Genomic DNA, 16,171 nt, shown 5'->3' on the forward strand with positions numbered 1-16,171 from the left:
AGCATTGCTGGGAATCAGTGAGACCAAATGGAAAGGAAAAGGTTAGAGGAAACTAAAGAAAGGATACACCTTATACTATAGTGGAGGAAGAGAAGCCAAATGGTGTACTGTAGGTCTCATAATTAGAAAAAAAAAAAAACCTAAAGGAATACCTAGAATTGGTGGAAAACATAAATGACAGGTTGATTAAGGTCAGATTGAGACTTGAAACTGGTGTTACAGATATAATTCAAAGGTATGCTCCACAAACAGGAAATACAGATACGGATTTAGAGGAATACCTTGAATATCTGGAAGGCCATATATAGGACAAACAAGATATGATCATAGAAGACATGAATGCCCAAAGAGGTCCGGAAATAAAAGGAGATGAAGAGATTGTAGGTCCATTTGGATATGGGAAGAGAAACAAGGCTGGAGAAGATAACAAGATATAGTTGGGATAATAAAATCAAAACTCTGATAGATTACATTTTGGTCGAGAAAGGTAACAGGAAAGTGTTGGTATATGTAACAGCCCTCCTAAGTGAATCTTTCAAAGGAGATCACAGAGTTGTCATAGCAAAGTTAAAGATGGGAAAGAAAAAAAAAATGACTGAGATTAGGCAGAGTAAGCTTAGGGTGTGGAAACTGAGGAGAAGGAAATAAATGAAGAGTTCTAGACACGCATGAAAACAAGTATATCTCAGGAAGACAACGGAAGGATAGAAGAAGAATGGGCATATTTTAAAACAGTCATTGTGGAGTCTGCAGAAAAGACCTGTAGAAGAGTATCAGGAAGGAAGAAAGATCAAGAAATGCCCTGGTGGAAACACAGGATAAAAGATATAGTTAAAAGGAAGAAACAAACTTAGAAAAGAAGGCTGAGAAACAGAGCAACAGAATGCAAAACAGAATACAGGCACTGCAAGAAGGAGTGCTCCAAGGAGGTTCAAGAAAAGAAAAAGAAATGCTGGCAAAAATTCACTGAATCTCTGCAAGAAGGTACAACTAGAAGCAAAAAGATCTTATTCCAATGGGTTAAAAAGAAGAAAAACCCTGATGAAGGTGCTAACTTCATTAAAAATGAACAGAAGGAAGTGATGACACAGAAGCAGGATATATTGCAGAGGTGGGGAAAACACTTTTGAACAGTTTTACAATGTGCAAAATACCTCGGTACAAGGAGAAATCAAAGAACCAGATTTAGTGCAGATGGAAGATAAGGAAATTGAGGTGTCCATGGCAGAGGTTGAGTGGGCCACTAAAAGAATGAAACGAGGCAAGGCAGCTGGAATTGACGAAGTCACCATAGAAATAATAAGAACAGCAGGAGCAGTTGGTCTACAGAGTGATATGGAGAGAATAGAACGTTCCAAAAGAGTGAATAAAAGGGGTCATTATACCAATTTTCAAGAAAGGAGACAGGAAGCAATGTGAAAATTAGAGGAGTGATGCTGATACCTCATACAGCTAAGATCCTTGAAAGAATCTTGGATAAACGAATAAGAGACAAAGTAGAGGGAAAATTGGCAGAATACTAGTATGGATTCTGAAGAAGCAGGTCCACATTTGACCCAATATTTACATTGCGCCAAATGATGGAAAGGTATTGGGAATATGGAGAGGACATGGTAGTAATGTTTCTACATATTGAAAAGGCATATGACAGTGTCCCAAGGAATTTGGTATGGAAAACATTGACAGAGGCACAGATTGGGAATGAAAAATGCAGATGGTAATAGCATTGTATCAAAATTGCAAAAGCTGTGTTAGAACCAAAGTGGGTCAAACTGAATGGTTCAGAGTTGAGACAGGCAAGTGTATTGTCCCCCTTACTCTTCATTATCATCATGGATAGAATTCTACATAATATCAAGGAGAAGATGATGGACGAGCAAGTGAAGTCTATGCTCTTTGCTGATGACATTATAGTTTGGGGAGGTAATGAAGAGGAAGTACAGACACAAACTGATTTATGGAATGAGAAGATAAGAAATTTTGGAATGAAGATTAGTACTGCAGAAAGCAAGACTTTGATCATGATGAGAGGTAACAGAAAATCCAAGGGAGTGATAAAAATAGGAAATGAACCTCTTGAAGTAGTGAAAAATTTTTAATATTTGGGCAGCGTGATGTTACAAGATGGAAATTTGGATGGAGAAATTGATTTAGGAATACAGCAGTCTGCAAGTTTCTACCAGTGAGTGAGAGACATTGTATAGAACAAAGATGTGCCGATGAAGTGCAAGAAGGTTTTATACTCGTCCTATTATAAACCTATACTGACCTACGCTTCAGAAGCCTGGACGTTGACTAAGTGGAACCAAAGTAAGATGAAAGCAGCTGAAATGAGGTTCTTGAGGAGCATACAGGGAAAGACAAGACGAGATAGAATATGAACTGAGGAAATAAGGAGAAGCATGGGAGTGTGTAAACTTCAAGAAGAGATTGGTATAGCAAAGCTAAAATGATTTGGACACACAATCAGAATGCCGGGAGAGAGAATACCAAAGAGAACATTCATGGATACAGAGACTGGAAAGAGGCTTATGGGATGGCCTAGAATGAGCTGGAGGAGCTCTGTTGTGGACTGTATTGCAAATAGAGGAGTCGATAGCAGTAAAGTACTAGAAGAGGAATGCTGGAAAGATTGAGTAAGGTGGAGGGCTTTGGTACACCACCCTACCCAGAGAGAATCTGGAAAAAGGAATGGATGAAGAAGAAGAAGACATACATTTCAGTAATTTGCCAGTATAAATTTCCTCCTCTACCTGGACATTATCCTTAAATCCAACTACTTTTACATACTCCTGACTGAATACTTCTGTCTTCTGTAAGTCATCACATATCCACACCCCTTGTTCATTAATGATCCCTGGAATGCCCTTCATTGGAACCTGTTCCTGCCTTAAAGTATCTATACATATCCTTGCATTGCTTCCTAAAATTCAAATGGCTGCCAGTTATGTTAACCATCATACACTGCTGTGCAAAACTTAAGAATGAGATAGAAAAAAAAAAAAAAAACATAACATATCAACAACTCAGTCAAAATGAATGAAAGTGCAGTAACATGTTGTCAGAGGTCTCCCACATGAGCATAAAAACCTGGCATGAGGTCAGCACGACTATGGAGCCAAATGGGTCTGGCCCCACAAAATGATGCTGTTGAAGGAACGGGATAAGACTGCGAGTCAATCAGCGAGCTGTTGCGGTGCACTGTGATGATGTTATTCATTACAACATGGCCTGGAAACAACATTTGGATGATTTCACATGGGAAAGAATCATCAGGAAGCTGGAAGAAGGACGAAGTGTGACGAGTGTAGCCCAGGAGTTTGGTACTGGTCACAGCATTGCATGGAGAGCATTCTGAACCACAGGTACTGCTGCCCAAAGGAGAGGAAGAGGTTGACCACAGTCAACTACAGCAGCAGATGATCGCTACATCGTGCAACAGGCAAGAAGAGACTCATGTAAAACAGTGGGTGCAACTGCAACCACATTTAACAGGACCGTAAGGAACCCAAACTCATGCTCCACAGAGGCATGAAGATTGCATGGGGGTGGTCCCTTAGCCCGACGACCATTATGTTGTGTTCCACTGACACCTGCACAATGGCCGCACCATTTGCTATGGTGCCAAGAACATCAGGTCTGCTCTGACGAGAAGTGGGGTCGTATGGTCTTCTCGCATCAGAGCAGATTCAGTATTTAGAGTAGTGATTCTAGACATACCCTCATCTGGCAAGAGGTGGGAACACATAATGCACCCAGGAACATTGTTGAACACGATCATTTTGGTGGTCCAAGTGATCTGGTGTGGGAAGGCATAATGTTGCATGCGAATACCGAACTCCAAATCTTTGAACGGAGTACACTCACTGATCAATGTTATTGTGACAGTGTACTCCTTCCCCATGAGCGTCTTTTCAGGGGTGCATACAGTTCTGGCTTATTTCTTATGAAGGGGAATGCATGACCGTGTCGAACAGCGCAGGTGGTGGAGCTCTTGGAACAAGAAGATATTCAGCTAATGGACTTGCCTGCCCATTCCCCCAACTTAAATCCCATTGAGCATGTGTGGGAAATGTTGGGCAGACATATTGCAGGACTTCTACATGCACCAACGCCATCCAGCAGTTCTCAACCACACTGGTGAAGGAATAGAATGCCTTACCATAAGAACTCCTTACCAATCTTGTCACCAGCTTGGGAACATGTTGCAGAGCAGACATGGTTGTCCATGGTTATCACACACCCTTTTAAGAACCATGTCCCTTCTTTTGTGATGTCGAGGGGACCATCATGAGTCGCGGTGACTTACGTGTAATTTATTGTCTCTGTATAAAAATGTCATTTCTGTTCGTCTGATCAGATATTCCTTCCAGCTGTCTACCATACCACACTGTAGCAGTTATTGCTAAGTATGGCTTAACTTTCATTGAGCTGTTACTTGGCAGCGAGACACCATGCGAGAGTTACTTTTGTCCTTAAGTTTTGCACAGCAGTGTATTATCCTTAGCTGACTTTTTCCCTAAATTCACTTTCTTAGTAAGCTCCTTTAATCTCTCCTTATTCCTGAGACCATTCCCAACTCTGATTTCTTTTTAATCTGCACTTCCTTCTTAATCTCTTTATTTCCCTGAATTAGTATGATGGGTCCTACCATTCCTAACACTTTTAAAGGTAAATACCTGGTTTTCACTTCTCAACAATTGCTTTAAATCCAGCCCAAAGGCTGTTCACATTTAGATTTACTATTTTCCATTGGTCAGAATTTTTCTTTTTAATTTCCCCATGCCCCTCTTATCAACCATATGGTATTGCCTAATAGTCCTACTTTTACAACATTCATATATATTGTATATATTTTTAATCATGACAAAGACAGCTTCATGATCACTTATACCATCTATCACTTCAGTTTCTCTATGGAGATCATCTAGTTTTATCAGCACCACATTTAGAATATTTTTCCCTCCAGTTGGTTCAATCACTTTCTGTTTCAGCTTTCCTTCTCATATTCTTCTTCACCGTTTGTTGATCATGTTCTCTGTCATATGCCTTCCCTTCCCAGTGAACACTTGTTAAGTTCAGATCACCCGCTACAATAATGTTTCTTTCTATGTCGTTTCACACATACACACATACATTATCATTATAGACCATTATGCATTTCAGCGTTCAGTCTGCAAAGCTCAGAATTTACTAAACATTGCCACAATACTCTATTTGCAACTAGTTCTGTGACCACATTTAGTTCATACCTCTTATCTTTAAATCGTTAGAAACTCTAACCATCGTCATCTTGGTCTCCCTCTACTTCTCTTACCCTCCATAACAGAGTCCATTATTCTCCTACGTAACCTATCCTCCTCCATTCACCTCACATGTCCGCACCACCGAAGCTGGTTAATGTGTACAGCTTCATCTGTTGAGTTCATTCCAAACATAGCACTTATCTCCTCATTCTGAATACTCTCCTGCTATTGTTCCCATGTGTTTGTACCAGCAATCATTCTCGCTACTTTCATGTCCATTACTTCTGACTTATGGATAAGATATCCTGAGTCCACCCAGCTTTCACTCCCGTAAAGCAAAGTTGGTCTGAAAACAGACCGATGTTAAGATAGCTTCATCCGGGAGCTGACTTCCTTTTTACAGAACACTGCTGAATGCAACTGCAAGCTCACTGCATTAGCTTTACTACACCTTGATTCAATCTCACTTACTATATTACCATCCTGGGAGAACACACAACCTAAATACTTATAATTATCTACCTGTTCCAGCTTTGTATCACCAATCTGAAATTCAATTCTGTTGAATTTCTTACCTATTGACATCAATTAGTCTTCGAAAGGCTAATTCTCATACCATACTTACTGCACCTATTTTAAAGTTCCAAGATATTAAACTGACGGCTTTTGGCACAATCTGCCATTATGACCAAGTCCTCAGCATAGGTGAGAGTGCTTACTACATTTCCACCTGCCTGAATCCCTTCCTGCCACTTTATACCTTTCAGCAGATGATCCATGTAAACTACGAACAGCAAAAGTGAAAGATTCCAGCCTTGTTTAACCCTTGTAAGTACCCTGAGCCAAGAACTCATTCTACCATCAATTCTCACTGAACCCGTTGTCAACATAAATACCTTTGATTGATTTTAATAATCTACCCATAATTCCATAGTCCCCCAGTATGGCGAACAACTTTTCCCTAGGTACCCTGCAATATGCTTTCTCTAGATCTACGAAACATAAACGCAACTGTCTATTCCTCTTGTAACAATTTTCAATTACCTGGCACATACTGAAAATCTGATCCTGACAGCCCCTCTGTGGTCTGAAACCACACTGGTTTTCATCCAACTTCCCCTCAACCACTGATTGCACCTTCCCTTCCAAGATGCCGGTGAATACTTGCCTGGTATACTAATCAAAGAGATACCTCGATAGTTGTTGCAATCCTTCCTGTTCCCTTGCTTATAGATAGGTGCAATTACTGCTTTTGTCCAATCTGAAGGTAGGCCTATCTTACCAACACTCCACGCTAATCTTACTACTCTATGAAGCCATTTCATCCCTGCCTTCCCACTATACTTCAACATTTCAGATCTAATTTCATCTATTCCTGCTGCTTTATGACAATGGAGTTTATTTGCCATCCTTTCCAGTTCCTCAAACATAATTTCACCAACATCATTTTCCTCCTCCCCATGAGCTTGGTTGTTCGCGACACCACCAGGAAGATTTCCTTTTACGTTGAGAAGATTTTCAAAATACAAGTCTCTCCACCTGTCCAGTGATTCCCTGGGATCTCTTATGAGTTCACCTGAATTACCCAAAACACTGTTCATTTCCTTTTTCCCTCCCTTCCTAAGATTCTTTATTACTGTCCAGAAAGGTTTCGCCTGCTGCTTGACCTAGCCTTTCCAGGTTATTACCAAAATCATCCCACAACTACTTTTTGGATTCAACAGCTATTTGTTTTGCTCTGTTTCTTTCATCTACCTACAATTCCCTGTCTGCATCAGCCCTTGTTTGAAGCCATTTCTGATAAGCCTTCTTTTTACATTTACAAGCTGCTCTCACTTTATCATTCCACCAAGATGTTTGCTTTATCCCATCTTTACACACAGTTGTTCCTAGGCATTCCCTTGCTGTTTCTACTATACCATCCCTGTATGCCACCCATTCTCTTTCTATATCCTGAACCTGCTTACTGTCCACTGTTCAAAACTTCTCGCTAATCATATCCATGTACTTCTGTCTAATTTCCTCATTCTGGGGATTTTCTATGCTTTTTCATTTGCAGGCAGATTTCACTTTCTCTATCCTAGGCAGATGAGATAGTAGTCTATATCATCGAAAAATCCCCAGAAAACCCTACATTCCTAACAGACTTCCTGAATTTGAAGTCAGTTAAGATATAGTCTAATATGGATTTGGTACCCCTAGCCTCCCATGTGTAGCAGTGAATAGCCTTATAATTGAAGAATGTACAAATCTATCCACATTATTCACTCATTTATGTGCCTAACAGAATCTATGTTGTGTGCAATGGTATTCTTGATGAACAGCCCTACCCCGCACTCTGTCCCTCCCTCTAAAACACCTGTCAAGTACACTTTATAGTCTCCTATCTTTTCCTCAATATCTCCCCTAAACCGAATAGCATTTACACCTAGCATGTCCAGATGAATCCCCTTTTCTGACTCAGCCAGTTCTACTTTCTTTCTTCCATAAGCCTCATTAATATTGATAGCTCCCCATAGAACTCCATTTTGTTCGCCAAGTTGTTTCCAAGGAGTCCCTCGCCTGTCAAATGGGAATGGGACTCCGTTACTCCCATAGGTCCGAGGCTTGCTTAAAATGTTTTGAGCTTGGTAAATTTATGAATCAGGATGTTACCTTATTACACATAGTCCTAGTGAGGATCTCTGCTCCAACTGGTTTGGGACCACTGGTGGATTGTATAGTCCTAGCCGCCCGAGCACAAGGAGGGCCATGACTCAGAATATGTCTGAGATGCCCACTCCCATTCCATAGTAACTGGTATCCTGACTCTCAGGACCACTTACTAGGCCACTCAGCCAGTCCCACATAGCTATCTTATCAAATAATCAGCATCAGTGCCAGCCTTGCCAGGTCTGTAAAACCCAAGAAATCATGTTGCCTATCATCTTTAGAGATACGTCTTACACCTAGAATTTCATGTTTCTCATCCTTAACTTTTTCATAGCTTATAAAAAAAAATTTCACCAGTATGTTCATAACCTGTCCGTACGATAAACCCTCCAGTTCCATTAGAAATTTTACGTATTCATTATATTACTTCTCAGCCATCATTCAATTCCTATTACAAAATCGGGTAAATATATATCTATTCAATTACTGGGGGATAAAGCACTACACACCATGCATGCATTCTTTAGATTTATTTAGTTAACCAACAGCAACCCTCAATACTTACAATCAAGTACATAAAGTAAATATACAGTTCTCAGACTCCCTGGCATATGTTCGGGCACTGTCTATTCACAATCCTCAACATCCTCCCCACCTTAGTCAATCTCGAAGGGGATGACCAGTTGTATGGGCTTGCTGATGGTGGTCCCATCAGCTGTCCATAGGATGAGAGTCCACACCTTCCTGTCTTGTCCAGGTCTTTTCTAGGTGATAGAATGCCTCTGCCACATATGCCTTGGTTCCATGTTGTCTTGAAGAAGAACTACGTCTCCTACGCTGTACTCCGTCGAACTTCCTTTCTGGTGTTGTACTTCATGATAATTCTCAACTCTGAGAAGATACTCCTTCTTCCATCTCTTCAGAAAGTCATCACGTAGCTTTTCTTCAAGTCTCACTTCCTTTCTGAGTTGAGGATACTGGGCTCTGGATAAGTGGGCAACATCGTCAGTTGATTGCCATATGTCAGTGTCTCAGCGCCATCTTGAATAATAGGTTGAGAGTTGAGGGCAGCTTCTATTTTCACCAGTAAGGTTGTACGTGTCTCATCATCAGTTTGCGACCATCCCAATACTATTCCTCAGGCATTGTTTGGCCATTCCAACCATTCTTTCCCTCCAGCCTTCCCACCAAGCTGCCCTTGGAGCAATGAACTTCCAGGAGACCTGAAGGTGAGTGAAGTTCTGGCTCCTGAGTAGACTGTTGAACAGTTGGGTGAGAAAGGCCAGTTTCTTATTAGCTGCCTGAAATATCTTCACATTGTCAGAGTAGATGGTATGTGGTAGTCCTCTTCTACTGGAGAACCATCTAAACACCATCAGAAATTTTCTGTGCTCACATCTAATGCTAGTTCAAGGTGCATAGCTCTTGTCATGGTGCACATGAATAGGACGATGTAAGATTCCTGCGATTGGGTCCTCACCTTGACGTAAAGTGTGACTGCGAACTGCTGCACGAGTTACACATGAGCAGTTGGCAAAGGAGCTTCTATTTCACTCTCGGTTGTTCTTGGCAATTTTGGACGGTAAACATCTGTGAATAACATTCTTGACTGACTGTCTTGCCTTGAGGACACGAAGTTTCTTGTGTAGCACTGATTTTATTTAAATTTTTTACAATTTTGCTTTACGTTGCACTGACACAGATGGGTCTTATGGCGATGATGGGATAGGAAAGGCCTAGGAGTGATGATGAAGTGGCCATGGCTTTAATTAAGGTACAGCTCCAACATTTCTTCTTCTTAAGACATCGTCTCCAAAGAGAGGTTGACGATCCACACGGCCAGCTCTGATCTTGACATTGCAGCATGAAAGACCTCCTCCAATGTACAACAATGCCATCTTCAGATATTCTTCAACCACGAGTGGCCTAGTGTGAAAAACGGAAAAATTGAAAGTGAAGCTCTGATAAGACAATACTAATTCGCAAATGATGTAGGCGTATATGGGTCTGTTTTATCGGAAGTTTCACAAATGGATGGGAACCATCGAGAAGGAGAGGCCATTTTTCCTGTCATGTCAATTATGCATACTGCAGGCATCTTTCAAGTCGTATGAGGCTATCCTGTAGGAAGGAGTTGAAGCGTCCAATTTTGGATCTTCCTGGAAGTTCCGATTTCTCACTCAGGGTGTTATTTTGACAGTAAAGCTCTTTTGCTGGGCCATTCAGATCCAATGCAGTCTTCCAGTCTCCAATTCATGTGCGGTCAGATGGCTGGTGAATTTCTCCGAGTGGTTAGGGCCGAACTTACATCCGGCAGATAGTGGGTTTGAACCTCACTGTCGGCAGCCCTGAAAAAGGTTTTCTGTGGTTTTCCATTTTCACCGGCATATCGCAGGTTCTTATTTTCTATAAATAAAAGTTTCACTTCAATAGAACAGTCTCTTTATTCATCTGGTTGTCATGACAGTTTTCTAACCCAGTCCAAAGATAACAAAAACAAATGACAACCCCAATGCAGCAGCTCTTTCTCCTAGGATATGACATCTTCCCACCTTGAGATGGTGGAAAAATCGACCCAATCTGATGATACCTTCTAGGGATAGACTCTCTGAATGGGACAGTGTAGTGATGAAGTAGCTGTTTTCAAGAGTACAAGACAAGAAATGTTATCCCTCCCTGGAATGAACTCCACAACATAGCCCAATGGCCAGTCTATACGTTTGGCATGTTCACTTCCTATCAAGACAATGTCTCCTAGTTTTAATCTTAGCCTCAGCTTTCTTGGGATCAGGTCTTTGAAGTAATAGGTATTCTGATCTGAACCTACTTCTCAAGTCAGTCATTAGTTTCTGTTGATATCTTAGCCTCTTACTCAGTGAATTCGCATGAACAGTATCACAATCAGGTACTCCAGTTTCATTGATATATAAAAATACTGCTGGTGACAAAGGAAGCAGCTCACTGTCTGATTTAGAAATGTAAGTCAGAGGTCAGAGGTTGAGAATTAATAAATGACAGTAACATATACAGCACATGTGAATAAGCAAATACAGACAGGCCTTAAAACAATCTCTTAAATGAAATGGCTCAACCAAATCAACACCGACTATCTCAGATACCACAGAATCTTTTATTCAGTTCTTGGGTAGAGGGGAAATGAGAGCCTTTAAATTATGTCCTACATACCTTACACAAATAACACACTTTGATAAGGATATTGCATGTATATAAAAAAGCAAACATCTACTGGTATTTTAACACCAGGATCAAAATTCCAAAATCAGCAAGGATATACTTTTTTGAGAACATGTCTGGCCAATAATTTAATTCCAATTTTTTTAAGTTCTGTTGAGGAAAAATCTAAATCTTCTACTTGGCATCAAAAAACTCAAATAAAAACAAATTCTATCTGGCTCGAAAACATAATAAAATTTCTCTATGGAAAAAACCTTTTGAATGCACAGCTGTATGATGCTCACTCGAGTGCTTCTTTATAAATGGTCCCCTGGAATGGGATTCTTTTCAAAGATTTGTCAATCAAAAACTCCATAATATATTGACTAAATAAAACTACAGAAAAAAATCCTTTTTGAATGCACAGCTCCTTTTATGCTGATCAACTTGAAATGGGATTCTTTTCAAAGATCTGTCATTCAAAAACTCTAATATGTTGACTAAAAAACAAAACACTTTAGATAAAAAGACAAATGCTTAGGAACTTCAAAATCAATAGTAATTAGAAAAACTGAAAAACATTTCCAATACAGTTCAAGATTTCCATCCTCCCATCAAAAAATTGACAGATTCAAACCACTGATAGCGAACTTAATATTTTAAAGAAAGGTCCGAAACACAACTGGCCTAATTCTACAAAAGTGAAGAATACAATCAATATGATTGTTGAAGTAGAACAAGTTGTTTCAAAGTTACCTTCAGATAAACAAGATGAACTCAGGTTTGAAGTCAGAAAAAAATAATTTAACTTCAAAAACTGTACCATATGTATATATTTTGACATTTAGCATTACATTTTAGTAGAATAGTGCCATTCTTGTTTAATCTTAGTAATGTTTTATTTTGTACACTCGCTATTGAATAAGCAGGTTCATTAACAGCTGGAACATAACATTCCCCGCATATTTGCATCCCAACAATGCACTTTTGTATCTACCCTGCACAACTATTGGACACAATGCTGGTATTGCAGCATAAGATATTTGAACTTGTCATAATGATATCAGTGACTCTTTAAACTTTACGAATTGTTTCCTGTTTTTAACATAATAGCATAATATAAATTTTTTTGGAATATGTGGCATTTGTGGGACTCCAGGAAGATACTTTTAACTTCAAAAACTGTACCATATGTACACATTTAGACATTAAGCATTGCATTTTATTAGAATAGTGGCATTGTTTAATCTCAGTAATGATTGATATGTACAGTCGCTATTGAATAAGCAGGTTCATCAACAGCTGACAATGACCTATTTAACAAGTCAAAACCGGTACTGTGTTTTAGTGTAATTTAAATTATTAGACACTTTGTATAATAAAGTATTGATTAGGTGGAAAACTCACATCCATCATACCTGTGAAGACTGGCACTGTAATCTGTAAATGCCTGATTTGCCAAACTTGTCCAATTTATTCACGGTCCCTGGATTGTGGAAATGAGACAGATTGTTGCTGGTTGGCCTGAACGCTATTTTTACCCCGTGTTTTTTAAATAGGTTTGTTATTTGGTAAACAGAATCGTTGTTGAAGGTGAAAACTGAAAAACAGTCCTTTTGCTTCTTTCCTTTAATAAGAGTAGATTTAGGTTTGTTTTGAATTTTAGATATCATTTGGTCGATGAATCTTCTGTTGTACCCATTAGAATAAACTGTTGTCCTGATGGTATCTAGTTCTTTCTTTAGGTTGGAACGAGATAATGGAATATTGAAAGGCCTGTGGACAAAGCCATGGGTCTACACATGCACGAGTCCAATCATAATTTTTCTGATATAGACAAGGACCTACAAATTATTGAAACCATGGATAAGGGACCTCTACTCAATATCAAGGAAATGTTTTACATATCGTTAGACCAACAAGTCAATTTTAATCACAATCTGAATGAATACACACACACACACACACACACACACACACACACACACACACACACACACACACACACACACACACACACACACACACACACACACACACACACACACACACACACACACACACACACACACACACACACACACACACACACACACACACACACACACACACACACACACACACACACACACACACACACACACACACACACACACACACACACACACACACACACACACACACACACACACACACACACACACACACACACACACACACACACACACACACACACACACACACACACACACACACACACACACACACACACACACACACACACACACACACACACACACACACACACACACACACACACACACACACACACACACACACACACACACACAAAAAAATTATGAGTCCATCCATCCCCTTAACCTCGAGACACATGTAGGCAGAACCGCGCGACAACGAATCACTCCCCCACTCTCTCATCACCCCCCCCCCCCCTCCACACCTCAGCCAACCCAAAGCAAGCCACGGCCCTCCCCCCCCCTCCCACTCCCTTCCTAGCAACAATAATTGTCCACACAAACACAGTCGAGCAGAGCACATCCTACTCTTCTAATGGTAGGTCAATGTGAGCGAGAACAAGGGAGTAAGTACTATTTCAAATCACTTTATAATTAAAACTGAACACACACATTAGTTTCTCATTTCCTTTCTTTTTCCTCAGACATCCACCTTTAATGATACGGTGCCATAAACCAAAGCCATACCATCATCAATTCTTACATGAACAACAACAGTACACGACAGTTTCAACTTCAAAAGCAGATGTTCCATAACGAAGGATGTTCACCAAACCCCTCAGCTAATTTTAACTACCAATTATTCTTAACATCAGCTCTCCAGAAGATCAACAAGTTTGAGCCACGCTGTACAAAAGCACTGCAAGATAATGTGACATTGAGCAAAGCAATTTCTATAGGCTATTTGTCATATGTTTCATTGTCAAATGTGTTTTATTTCAACTACTGTAATTAATATGTTTTCAAGGTGATTGAAACAAGACCAACAAGTCCGTTCCACGTTCTACAAACACACGGCAGTATTTTTAACCCAGATTCAAGAACTTTCTTAAAATGCCAACCATTTCATGTCATTGTGTATATGATTTTGTCATTATGTTTTATGTCAACTTATTGATATGTATTTAGGCAATTCTTATGGTGATTGTTATCAGATTACCTTTGATTTAATGAAATGAAATGTCGTATGGCTTTTAGTGCCGGGATATCCCAGGACGGGTTCGGCTCGCCAGGCGCAGGTCTTTCTATTTGACTCCCGTAGGCGACCTGCGCGTCGTGATGGGGATGAAATGATGATGAAGACAACACATACACCCAGCCCCCGTGCCATTGGAATTAACCAATTAAGGTTAAAATCCCCGACCCGGCTGGGAATCGAACCCGGGACCCTCTGAACCGAAGACCAGTACGCTGACCGTTCAGCCAACGAGTCGGACTTTGATTTAATTATTCTGCACGAACTGATGATGACTCGTAGGGAGTCAAAACTGGTCTTCGCTTAATAAATTTAACATATTTAACATTGTGTTGAATGGTGGAACATCCCTATTATATTAGTTTCCTGATATAGTCGCGGTTTTCCAGGTTGCACAATCTTAACTGCTAGGCCATGTTTACAGACTTTTAATCAAACAGAAATTTACAGAAAATATAATGATGCACATATGCAATATTCCCTAACTCACATTCTTCTTACAATATTATGTTCTTACATCTTAATTTTAAAAATCACATGATATTTACTATTTTATATTACAAATTAGTTTACAAAAATTTTCTAACTTAAAATTGGGGATCATACTATTGTACAGTAATTACAAAGCATCTAATATTAATTAGAATTCAATCAGAATCATGAAATTTTACTTAAGTGACCATAATCCAATGGTTATATTAATTACCTTACATAGATACTGGATTGTAGGAGTTTAAGGCAAATTTATCCGGGCTGCGATTACCATTAAATAAATGTGAACTGAACTATCCGACATCTTGTATTACAATAATGCACTAATTTTATACAGTTACGGTACTAACCTACAAGACAAAGTTTACTATAAGGATTAAATTTACCAAACAGCAGTAATTAAATTTTAGAGAAACTTAACTCAATAGACTTCTTCATAAAATTTATATTAGAATCCAAATCATTACATACTTTAGACCTCAAAATAACTAGAAATAACAACAAACTTTCCTTTGATACTTTTAGAAAGCCAAGACAAACTATTTATACTATAAAGCAAGATTCTCTCCATCCTGGTTCTTAAAAACGAGCAACTTTCTTTAGCCTGACCCATAGAGTCTTCAGTATCCCTCTGTTCAATAACCATTTCAAAAAAGAGATCAACACAATTCATTCAATAGCTGTCAGCAATGGTTTTACAAGAAGTTTAGTTGATACAATTATCAACACAGTAAAAAGCAAACCACTGTCTGCACTTATTAGAGACTAAGAAAAAATAAAATTTTGTTATATATATAATAATGAAGATATTTTGTATGACATACCCTGAAGGAAATCCGTGGTGGTCGGCAACATCTCTGGAGGAAAGGCACCCCCTAGACAGATGAAAGAAAGGAGTCACACTGGTAGAAAATGCACCAATATTGGTCAAAGATCAAAGCCTAACAGCTGAACAAGCGTGGTCCAAAGTAGGCCCATTCGAAGAAGAATGATAATATTTTTTCAAATTACTAACTTGTTCTAAAGAAAAACTTACAATACAACAATTAAAACTACCAACACAAATTCTGCTTTGATTCACAATCCACAGTGTAATAATAATAATAATAATAATAATAATAATAATAATAATAATAGTACCGGGCGGTACACCTCCACGCCGATTATTTAAACTTTGCGCCAGTTGAAACTCCTCTACTGGAAGAAGTCTGAACTTTGTCTTATGTGTTAATTTTCAAGTTACCCTGAAGATGCCACTACTTGGAAATTTTGAAGTTTCTGAACTGTGTTGTTTTCGATGTATTTTTGCTTTGCTTGTAGTAAGAAGTGTGAACATTCTCTTCTAGAGGACACTACTGAAGAACTACAACGGTGCA

At 39.3% G+C, this 16,171-nt stretch overlaps 1 protein-coding gene across 1 annotated transcript in view; it reads right to left on the reverse strand.

Annotated features, from left to right (window-relative positions):
• LOC136867330 (ankyrin-1) overlaps positions 1-16,171 on the reverse strand; it is an 88,845-nt gene that overhangs the window by 31,924 nt on the left and 40,750 nt on the right. The window contains exon 3 of the mRNA XM_067144489.2: positions 15,620-15,670. Within this exon, the coding sequence (XP_067000590.2) occupies positions 15,620-15,670 (51 nt within the window). The remainder of the gene's footprint in view (positions 1-15,619; positions 15,671-16,171) is intronic.

The sequence above is a fragment of the Anabrus simplex genome, chromosome 3, assembly GCF_040414725.1.
Source record: "Anabrus simplex isolate iqAnaSimp1 chromosome 3, ASM4041472v1, whole genome shotgun sequence".
NCBI classification, from domain to species: domain Eukaryota; kingdom Metazoa; phylum Arthropoda; class Insecta; order Orthoptera; family Tettigoniidae; genus Anabrus; species Anabrus simplex.